The sequence below is a fragment of the Giraffa tippelskirchi genome, chromosome 12 (genome assembly GCF_054371585.1).
Source record: "Giraffa tippelskirchi isolate mGirTip1 chromosome 12, T2T-mGirTip1v1.2.pri, whole genome shotgun sequence".
Classification (NCBI taxonomy): Eukaryota; Metazoa; Chordata; class Mammalia; order Artiodactyla; family Giraffidae; genus Giraffa; species Giraffa tippelskirchi.
This window is the reverse complement of record NC_137286.1, coordinates 139595317-139607376: the sequence shown is the minus strand read 5'-3', so window position 1 is coordinate 139607376 and position 12060 is coordinate 139595317. Positions and strand designations below refer to the sequence as shown.

Sequence of the window (12060 nt, the reverse complement as noted above, 5' to 3'; positions counted from 1 at the left end):
ACTCAGACCACATCCAAAGTCCTAATGAATCTGGTATGAATCTATGTTTCTAATCTTGTTACTGGGTAGGTCAGATTTTCTTTCACACTACGCTGGCTTGACTCCAAGATAATCAAAGTCTGACATACTGTACCGAGCAGGTAACAAATGCAGGAAATGGTTAGACTGTAAAAGGGACGGGTTGATGGGGAGAAGCCAGAGTCTGAGAAGGACAGCCCTGCCTCTTCACCTGCTCTCAAACAGCTTGAAAGAGGACCAAACGATGATAAAGGTGTGGATTGTAAAAAGAGAAAAAATGGCAACAGCAGGCTCTTTCTATTTTAATCATTCCAGAATCAGCTCAGGCCTGAGACTTCAGCTTTTGAGAATTAGGGTACATCCCAGTGGTGATGACTCACTACTATGATTCAGAGGACGGCAGAAAATGAAGAAGTGCCGGGCTACGGACGGCCTGAAGGCTTTCTGCAGAACCACACAAAGAACTTAAAGCTCAATAAGGAAGCAATGTTTTCTCTAAGGAAAAAAGTCTTATTAACGTGTAACAAATGTAGTGGAACTGTGGAATATAGAGTGACTTCAATTTTTGAAGGTCTCTCACAAAAGACATGAAGAAGGGGGAAAAAAAAAGACATGAAGAAGGATAGTGAGACATGAGGTAGGAATAGGACTCAAGGAGGTACAGACTAACATTTTTGAAGTACCCACTTAAATGGAAATATTTCACTTGTGTACTATATCAATTATTATATACAATTCTGCCAACTTTCAAGGAAACAGTCATATTTTTAGGCATTAACTGTTGGTATTCAAAGCCAGAACTGTCAATGGAAGAACAATGTGACATTAAAATAGGTATCAATGTTACATGTGAGTAATCTTAATCTTTATGCAAAACTGAATGCCCCTTATACTTTCTGGGCAGCAACTGTAATCCCTGAGGGATCACAAAATGTATCCTAGCTGTTCTAGGCAAATCAACTCATTATTTCTCCTTGAAAGCTAAACACACTTCCCTAACCCCTCTCCAACCAGGAAAATTATTAGCTCTAATTCTTTTCTGCAACATCACTCCCAACCTAGCAAAATACTGTACTGATGGAATTTACCCTCCTCCTCCTCTTTTAATCAGTGGGATATTTTTAAGCTGGGTATTCAGAAACACTTCTAATCATGAAAGGACGGGTGACACAAGGAGAGAGAAAAATCAGCCTAAAGCAAAATAAATCCACCCATAACTAAATAAAATAAACCCAGAGCTGGCAGCTTTTCAGAAAAGCATGAGTAAAGGTTTTGGATTCTATGACAGCAGATAACACATTACTTATGTTTATACAAATGTCTTTTTATAAGAAAAAAAAAGCTCTTTTTCTTAAAAACACAGATTGAAATAAAATTACTTCCTTACTACACACAGTATGTTAGGAGAACTACTGATTTCAGAGCTAAAAGGTGATCTTTTATCAACAGGTTTTCTAACATTCCTCTAAAACACTGAATACTATCTGTGCATTTTTGGGGGAGAGTAAAAATTTTATTTTATTTTTAGTATTTTAACATAAAAACTAAAAAAAAAAAAAAAAAAAAAACCCAAAAAACAAAAAAGGGAAGTTGCTTGATAAATATGGGGAGAGGAGAAGTCACGCTGAGCAAGAGACATCTGGGACAAGTTGTGGCTTTATGAATCTCAGACCTCGATCCTATCATCAGTGGTGTGTGAACCAAACACTCACAAACAACACCTTCCTTTATAATTATCCTTATCTATATTATATTAAATATTTCATAATAAAAGTGTGCTTTTCTGGAAAAAGTCACAAACAAAACATTCATTAAATTCAAAACAAGCACTAACATCTATGGTATAATGTGAAGGAAAACGGGGGTAATTATCACTGACACTGATCATTTTAAGTCAACACAATTAGTATCATCTAACTATGGTGGGATAATAATAAAGAACAAGGTTGATATGAAGATTTATCCGATTTGTGTAATGGTAGGAGGTCTGTAACCCTGGTTGAGTTAGTTACAATAAAGTGAAGATTGAATTGGCTCAGAGGTATTTATTAATAATGGGATTATTCTAAAGCTACATTCATCTGAAAATTATATTTCAAATATAGAGCAATTCAATTCACTCTTCTGAATGTTAATGTTAAAAATCTGTTAAACTTCTGATTCCTTTATGAAATGAAATCAGCCCCTTACCACCTGTTAAGCATGTGTACTAGAAAAGACTGACCACAACACACAAACTTTAGATTTTAAAAAGACTAGAAGGAGATGAGAAATGCAACCTTCAATTCTGGAGCACTGAATGTCACAAAGTGAAACTTTCTGAGGTGATATCAGGAACTTATTTGAAAACCAGGAGTCTATAAACAGAATAAAGAAATAAAATGGGATGTCTTCAAACAAATGAGTCACATAGTGAGTTTATAATAAAGAAGGGCTCAGATAATAAGAGCAAATCAATCAACAGAAAACTAACACAATGAGATGTAAAACAATAAGGTACTTTTCAAATTTTTGGATGTTTTAGGGAAAAAAAGGACTGAAGATTATCACTGTTAAGAGAAACAGAATGTATCACGAATGAAAGAGTAAATTCTCAGGCTGCTCTCATGAAAGCAATGAACTCTCAACTTACTGTCTTCAGGTTGGTTAAAAACCTGCCAGTCAAGCTCGCAGATCAAGTGGGGATGAGATTAGATGGGGCAGAGCCTGGCCACTGTGCCTCACAGGAGCAGAATGACCCCAGGCTGTCCTTAAGTCACCACAAGTCTTAAGAATACCAGGTGGCTCAGATGGTTTGAAGACCTCACAATGGAGTTCAGCTCTGCAGTCCTGAAGCCAATCTGGGCATCGGTGGAAAGTGTCTGGGGAGGGGGAAACAAAGTGACTTCAGTCCTCAGAACTGTGGCTGGTAACTGCGAGGAGTGAAGGAATAAGTTGTATATGAAAAGAACAAACATAGAAAAGGGTTGATACAGAGAGCATAAAGGAAGGACAGATGTGAGCTGGCTTAAAGTAATGACCCAGTGTCCCATCATACTATTCACCCAGGAAACACGAGTAAGTAGTGATAACTTACTAAAAACGTCTGCAGTGGAATGTATGGTGGTGGTGGCGGCGGCTTAGTCACTAAGTTGAATCCAACTCTTGTGACCCCATGGACTGTATGTAGCCCACCAGGCTCCTCTGTCCATGGCATTCTCCAGGCAAGAATACTGGAGTGGGTTGCCATGCCCTCCTCCAGGGGATCTTCCTGACCCAGGGATTGAACCCAGGTCTCCCGCATTGCAGGCAGATTCTTTACTGATGAGCCACCAGGGAAGCCCAGTGGAATGCAAAGTTATGTCCAAATCCTTTCCCTTTGATGTTACACATATCCTCGTGAATCTAGTCTGTAACTCTCTTAGTCACTTCCAAGAAAGAAATTAAAACTATGTTCCACATATACTAGTTATAAACTTATTTTTTATAGAAACCTGGGAGTTCGAATTTAAGCCATGGATGAAAAATAAAGCTCAATTTCATGCTTTAAATTCCTTCTTGATATCTCATAGAGTTGAAGACGTATGTTAATTAAAATAAAACAATACAGAGCATGGGGATGGGGAAGATGAAGCATCTGTGTGGCACACAGATGAGATACCACCCAAACCCTTCAGCTAGCTCCCTCTTCCCTCTCCGGCCACACACCCTGACGAATCTTGCATCAGTTCTCATCCACCTGACTTTCCACTTAACCTTATTTTTCCCCTTGCATGACCAAGTCTCTTTCCGAAAGAAACAAAATATCTCTCCCTGCTTTTGGCAAATCCAACTTCTTCAATTTCTTTTTCTGCTGTTTTCGTCCTGCTACGAGCTCGACTACTGCTAATGTAATTTAAAAATAACACAGACAAGAAACTCAGCTAAAACTTTCATTAAAATTACCTTGAAAACTGAGACAATCTGGCCTCTTTTGTCTCAATGATCTATGTAACTGGCTTTTTCATCACTAAGGAAGTAGCTTTGAGATGGAATCTGACACCTGAAAACAACTGAATATGACCCATACTCTCAATATGACATTTTCCCTCAAGTTTCTTCAGGAAAGGGGAGGTGGGGGAGGAGGGGAAATCACACTTACAAGTCCACTTATGGCTACAATCCAGATGTAGGAACCAGAGGTGAAAAGCTATAAAAGAAAAAAAAGGCAACTAAAAATGAAATTCAACTGCCAGTCACAGCATATTTACTTTTATATAATTATAGTCATTACCATTTATGTTGTCTTAATTATATATATTCTTAATCTAAACAAATAGAAGATTACCAAATATTCTGTTATATAGAGGAAAATAATATACTAATTTTTCTTTTCTTTCCTCTTCTACCAAGACCTCACTCAGCTTTCGATAGCCTAATACAGATTGGTTGAAACCAGCCCACTCTTGTGCAAAGAAAAATAAGTGAAATTCAAGCACATTCTTGGTTACAAATGTACATTAATTGGTTTACACAAGGTAAAGTACTATATGGACAGAAATTATTCACCTTAACAACACAGAAAATATGTAGTCACCACCCAATGCTTAGTGTCAAGTAATGACATGTATTATAGTTCATATAATTCTCTTATTTCAATTTCTTATTATTGCTACTCTAGTTTTAGATGGAAGATGTCTGTCAGCATATAGGTCCTTGCCCAATGTTGCTCTGCTGAACCACTGAGCCTCTCATTCCAGTTCGGCCCAGAAAAGAGCAAACCAAGTAACAGGTCTCAGAGTTCGTTAATGGCAAAAGTAGTTAGAAATGGGTCTCGTGAAATCTCTGCCTTTTCCAAATCATTTACATCCAAGGATCGTGTTCAGGGTTTTGTTTTTTTTTTTCAGTCATAAGACATCTCCCAAGTGTTCCTGCAAGAAAGATTTGTAGCCTAGTAACAGGATAATATCGGGACAATTGGTAAAATTTGAATAAGATTGTATCAATGTTAACTTCCCAATTTTGTTAACTGAACAGTGGTTATGCAAGAGATTGACCTTATTTATAAGAAATACACTGAAATACAATATTATTAATACTGAAATATTTAGAGAATAAAAGGAAGTCACATATACAGACTAAAAAAAGATCTGTATCTTAGTGTTTGTTCACAATTAGATCATTAGATGGGGAGTTTAAGCATTTCTGTTCGTAGAGAAAGAAGCAGGTTCATCGCTGACATCAGTGCCAGATGAAAACCTCAAAGTTGTGCACATTTATCACGGATATATAGAAAAAAAGATACATAGAAAGAAGACAGATACAAAGGTAAGAGATGGCAAAGCACAGGTAAAAAGGAGTCTGACAAGCTGTGCTCTTATATTAGCTCATGGAGAAATGAGCACTGGCTGCAACTCTAATCCTTTGATTGAAAATTTAATCCTTTCATCGAGCGTGGATGCTTGTTCAGTGTGAATGACTTTGAAAACAACGAGAATGAGAATTACGTGGAAAAATATTTTTCTGTAGTCTTCTTCCAAAAGTACAGCGAACAATAATACTTCCGCAGCACTTGCTGTGTGTTTTTTCTCACTGCTGGGCTCCCCGAGGGGCATGTGCTGCGTGTCAAGCTTCGTTGTATGCTCCATGGCCCCCAGCACTGGGCATTACACGGCTGGCTCTTGAGCCCTGTGTACCTCAATGTCCCTTCACAAACGTCTTTGCTCTCCTGATAATGACTAAAGTCAGTCATCACTCCTCTTTCAAATGTCCCTGGTTTCAAGAAGTTGCTGAGTAAGAGAAGCATAGAAACGTGTGTGAAGGTTCGGAGAGGAGGGATGGAACGGAAGTCTGGGGAATAAAAGGTTAACACTCACGTCAAGGTGGGGGAAGAGTGGGAGTCGATACTAGATGGACAAGAAGAAACCCTGGATGCCATTCATTCTAAAGAGTTCGGATTCTATCAAGAGGCCCAGAGCATCTCCACCTCTAGTTTCTGCATCAACTTCTACCCCACCAAAAAAAAAAGTAAAAAACAACAAAACAAAACCACTCACAATCTCAGAAAAACCAAAGGTGGCAGCCATACAGACATAAATTATTAATTAATATTAGGAATCAACTGACTTAGTTTCTTGTTACCTGTTCTGATTATCCCCCAAAACCCAATGCTACAATCTCTAATTCTTCAAATGACCCTGTAAAATAGATATCATTGTTCCCACTTTACAGGTGGGCAAATGGGGGCTCAGAAAAAGTGATGGAAAAGGAAAATAATTACCAGAGCAAGTACTTAAACCAACGTCCACTTGGCTCCAAAGGCTTGCCACAGTGCTCGACTGAATTCCTGCTCTACAGGAACAATGTTTTCCACCCTCAAAGCTTCTCTCTAACTAGAGCCAACATGAGGACCAGAGGCTTCCATGACCTGACCCAAGTCTCAAGCTTGTGTATGCCATGTCAGAACTGGAACCTGGGTCTCTGCCCCTGGTCCAGGGGACTCTGCAACCACTGCATTCTGCCTTCTGTTGGAACATCTTAAAAAGAATTAAGCATGCCACTGCAAACCCTAGTAATATGAGTAAAATGTGGAAATGGGCTCTTAGGTTATAAGAATATTAGAGAGGACAAAGGGGAGCGTAAAGCTACGTAGGCTGAGAGATGAAGAATAAACATATTTCATGAGAAATGGTTGTAAAAGTGGTAAGGAAACACCCACCCCAGATGGGCCATTGATAACACGTGAGAGCAGACAAGAGAAGGTGGAGGAAATGCTAAAGGTTAAAAGGGGAGGGAGGAGGGCCTGCACAGTGGCACTGGTATCCGGTTTGATGTGTGTGGGATAAGGAATGGTATGAGTATTGACGGTGGATCAAAAGGCCAAGCTACATATGGTACCACAGGAAACAGCAGAATAAAAGTTTACATTAAAAGGTGTGAGAGTGAAAGAAAAGTGACAGGTGTGATGCTACAGGTAGAAAACTGAAAATCACATGTATCTTCTATTCCTGGGCCTGGAACCTAGCAGAGAGCAATCAATATTCACTGAATGCTGGTGAAGACAATCTTTTCCAATTTAAGTCAAACAGTAAGTCCACTAATGGCCATCGGGTCAAACCATTTAGCGAATGGCGACAGTGCAATCAGGCCTGTCGCGGCACAGGAGTTATGAGGCTGGCAAAGCGTATCCGGTTCCTGCTTCAGAGCTTTATTTGTGACTCTGTATTCAATGAATTAATTTTGGCAGTGGCTTTCCACGTTCCACCTTTGGACTGTTCTCATGTTTCCACTTCATACTGTGATTTTTGAAAAAGTACTTACACGCAATTGTATAACAAAATTAAAATATTTTCCACCGATACAAATTACAGTGAAAGCACTTATCAGATTTCTAAAGGCTATGAAAGTATTCTAGTACCTTATATACCTTGATGTTCTCGTTCTGTAACACTTCCTTTGAACGTTTGATACAGATCATGAAGCCAAACTTATGGGAAAAAAAAACTTTGTTTTCAAGGAGATCAAATGAGAAGAAGACCAAAAAAATAAAAAGAGAGAGAGACAGATCTGGTTAAAGAAATGTGAACAGAAAAATGTATACTGTACCTGTAGTCCCAATATATAAATCAGTGTCTTGTTTGTGATGGACAACGGGCCCAGAATATGTGCCACTTGGACTCTTGGGATGGAGCAGTAAAATGGTACAAAGAGAGCAAACACAGGTGCCAGGCTATGCAAACAAATAAAAAAAAAATCACTATGGTATAATGCTCAATTGAACACCAACGGCAAATGTATATCTGAAGTAACACTGCTTATCATTTTATTTCAGTCTGAAAGCACGATCGTAGATATGCAAGTTGGTTTCTACATGTACAACACATCCAAAATAATTTGTACGTATATATAATATTTTATGAGAACTCTAACTATCTAATCTTTGTCAACTCTCCCAAAGCTATTGCAAAGTAGTGGTTTGGCATCTACTAATGAACTATCAGCATTGTGAGAAAATGTAAAGCTGATGCTACGTTTTCTTCTCATGAATGATTTGAAATCTGATGAAGATAGACAAACCAAAAGCAAGAAACAATACAATTCATCAAGGTAAAATGCAAAATCTTCATGTCAGACTTTGTCCAATTACATTTCACTGTAGCACTTGACAAGGCTTGTGGTCCTGTCCTCTCTTCCTCAAATGTCTTCCTGATTTTGTCTTAAACCCTGCTTCTTGCTGGTTTACCCATGATTTCTTCCACCTCTCTTCTACCTTCTCCAGGGTTCCACTGTAGTCTTTTCTCCTTGCTCCAGTCTCTCTCTGTATAATCCTAAGCCCTTCTATGGCTTCAACTAAAAAAAATGAAGTAAGTCCCCACTCTGTCTGTCTGTCCCCTCACCTTGGCTGTGAAAATTGATCTGATACCTTCAACTTGACATACTCAAAAGTCACAAATGTCTTTCTACATGAAGACTTGCTCCTCTTGAATCCATCTCTTAACACTGCCAACAGTATTTTCTTCCCCCAAGCACAGCTCTGATCATGTCACACCCCTGGTTAAAACCCTTCCTTCCACAGGCTCTCAGGATCCAAAGAGGAAATTCAAACATCAGCATGAACTAGCAAATCCTGTGATTCTCTCTTAGCAATGTGGTTTCCTACAACCATTCTCTTCTCCCTTCCCCTGATCTGACCCATCCCCTTTCACCCCCTTCCCGTCCAGATGCTCCCTGGGCACCTTAGCCTCTGTTGACTATTCACTGATGCAGGTTATTCTTTCAACACAAAAGTGTCTGTTGCACTTTTCTGCTTAGGAAACTTATGCTTATGGTGTACGACAGAGCTCAGCTCCTCTCCCCAGCGATTTCTCCAACCCTCCTGGCGGTTAGCTGCTCTCCTTTGCCCTTGAAGCTACCCCAGTTCCACAGTTTGAGTGAATCAATGAATCAATCACCTGGGCGCCGTGTGTGAGGCAGCAGGCCAGGTACAGGAGCTCCATCAACACCTCTAAGTAGGAAGCAGCCCCTAACCTCAAGGAACTAGCTCCAGGATTGCAAACACACATTCCTACGAGGGTAAGGCAGGAGACATGAATGAGTACTGTGGTCTGGACACACACTTAACACACATTCTTCATTAAACACTTGGGTTCATTTAATTAGTCTTTTATTTCCTCGTGTTTTGGATGAGGGACATCACACAAAGAAACGATTGCATCATAAGAAAAATGCAAGAAATATTTTTCACTTCCACAAAGAAATGTTTTCATTACCATTTCTGTGGAAATAACAGGTCCCTCTAGTACATTTCCCCATCTTTGACGGAGAATATTTTATTAAAAAATCATCCACTGTCCTTTCCACTCTTAAATAAAACAAAAAGCCAACACATGTTGAGAATGAGGTAGATGGCAGCCCCCTAAACCTATTGGTACTTGCTGAATAAGTGAATTTCTCTTTAAAACGGTAAAACCAAAAGACAGCAGAATTTGTCTTTTGTTTTAAAAAGTCCCCTTTCTTGCTTTATTATTTTTAATGGGATTAAAACACACAGTTTCATAGATACATTCAAACTATGGCCTATTGGTCTCCTAGTAATAAAAAGAATTTTGGTTTGCACTTGAGTTTCTCACTAAGGAAAATATCTTTAGGTACTTAATTTATAGAAGGTCTTCTGTTTACATTTAGCAATAAAGGGTAAAGAGTAAAAGTATAATAAAACATCTGAAGCAGAGTTCTTACTTGAGGGTACATTTCAATGTAAACTAAGAAATATTGATAGGAATTTTAATGACCACAGTTCATATCTTACATACCAATAGAAGAAGTTTCAAAATTCCTTAGAAGTTATTCATCACTATGTAGTTACGGTGACTAAACACTAAACCACATCTACCCAATATACAAAAGCATATATTTCAGACCATGGTGGTACAGGCTGCGTACAGGCTGCTCTGTAGAAAATTTCCACTGCTATTTCTGTACACATTGAGTGTTATTAGTCACTGACCAGTCTTTCTCTTTTCCTTATTTTACAACAACATTTGTTCTTTATACTGTCAACAGTAACTCAGGCTTGACCTTTTCATATTGACAACAGCTAACTTGGCTATTAGCATACAGGGCTGAAGTACAGAAAGGAACACATGATATAAAGGATTCATTCACTAATGTAACTAACATTTGTTGAGTATCTCCTATATACTCACATCTGTGCTTGACAGAACAAATAAAATAGAAGCACTCAGATCAGGTCACAAAAGCATTTCCATTTTCTATGGAGAAAGGACAGTGACTCCACTTTTATAGTACAACTAAAGAAATCCTGGTAACTTTCAACAATTAAAAAAAAAGGTTTGTGAACTCATGAAACTATGTCATAGTAAACATCAACAGCATCTCAAAGGACAATTACCCTGTCACCTCTTCTTTATATACCTGACTACTTTAATACCAGAAAAAGCGGAGATCCAGTTTGCTAGAACATTTACTTTACCTAGACAAGTTTATAAAATAACAATGCTTTACTTAACAAAAATTATTTTGAAAATTAAAAGACAAAAACCCCACCAGGATGGCTTTTCAACAAATTGAAAAACTTCTCAACAGTGTCTTCTTCAAGGCTTCTTCAATCTAAATTTTTTTTCTTTTTTCCCTTCTTTTTTATTTTTTAAATTATGAAGCATGATAACATATTTACAGGAGATTTGGAAAATATAGAACAAAGTCACATATAGTTTCATTATATATTACAATTATTTTTTAGGTAGAAAAATTAAGATTTTTGGTTGTAGTTTCAACATCAAACTCTCAAAAATTAACAGAATGAATAGACAGAAAAGTAGAAGCATATAGCAGATCTGAAAAGCACTATGAACAACTCAACATAATTAAGATCTATACAAATTTCACACAACAGGATACAAATTCTATTCAAGTTCCCACAGACTATAAACCTGGAGACACTGGAACACATCCAGGGACATTAAACAAGGTTCAAAAATTTCATGGTCTAAAGGAGTCTTCAAACCAAGTTTTAAAGGAACTAGTTCTATAAAAGTTTATCATATTGACCAACCAAATCATAACATCTCTGTATTTCCCCCTCAGAGAATTTTTATACTAGGAGTTACCTTGGTGATCATTAGTTCAGCACTTTTATTTTACATAGTGGCATGGAGTCCCAAAGAACTTAGGTGAGCGTTACTCTTCTGTTTGACAAGGTTTCTCTATGCATCTTCAGCACGATGGAGCTTATAATAACCTCAATGGGATAATACACTGAGAGGCTAAAAGTCCTCAGCACTTTGACAGAATCCTGGAGTGGAAGGGCCTCTGAGGACACAGAATCACAAATCCCTGCCAAATGATTCAATTCTCTCTACAACATCCCTCCGAACAGACACCTGGTTTATGCAAGCACCTACAGAAGAGATGGATTTCCCAGGTGGCTCAGTGGTAAAGAATCTTCCTGCCAGTGCAGGAGACTCTGGTTCGATCCCTGGGTCGGGAAGATTCCCTGGAGAAAGAAATGGCAACCCACCCCATCCTTGCCTGGGAAATTCCACGGACAGAGGAGCCTGACGGGCTATAGTTCATGGGGCTGCAAAAGAGCTGGACATGACTGAGCACACAAAAACAAGAGGCAACGTGCCTTTTTTTTTTTTTTTTATGATCTCTACTTTTGAGAACTGCTTTCCTATTCTGATTTGAGAGCTGTCTTCTGTGATCTCCTCTTAAATGCCTTCCTTTTACCCTCTGGAGTTAGGAAGATTGACACATGCAACCTAAATCCTTTACCGTGATCATGAAGATAATGATCACATCCCTGCCAAGCCTGGACATGCTCAGTTCATTCAATCTTTCCTCCTAAGACCTGGGACCCAGAGCCCGCACCTCCCGGGCAGGCTCCAGGTCATCCATGCCTTGGCAAAATGCAGTTTCTTGAGCTCACTAAGAATGGCCAGATCATCTCTCATATTCTGAGAGCTCTATTTCCATTAATTTAGCCTGTAAATCAATTTGCATTTTGATATCCATGGGACACTGTTGGTTTAAACTGAGTTGATTAAAACTGGAAGGTGAACA

General features: G+C 38.6%; 1 protein-coding gene across 3 annotated transcripts in view; it reads right to left on the bottom strand.

Moving 5' to 3' along the window:
• UBAC2 (UBA domain containing 2) overlaps positions 1 to 12060 on the bottom strand; it is a 165464-nt gene that overhangs the window by 55130 nt on the left and 98274 nt on the right. For all 3 annotated transcript variants that reach the window (XM_081548939.1, XM_081548940.1, XM_081548941.1), the window contains 2 exons: positions 7582 to 7705; positions 4139 to 4186 (listed from right to left, as the gene is read on the bottom strand). In XM_081548939.1, coding sequence (XP_081405065.1) covers positions 4139 to 4186; positions 7582 to 7705 — 172 coding nt within the window. The remainder of the gene's footprint in view (positions 1 to 4138; positions 4187 to 7581; positions 7706 to 12060) is intronic.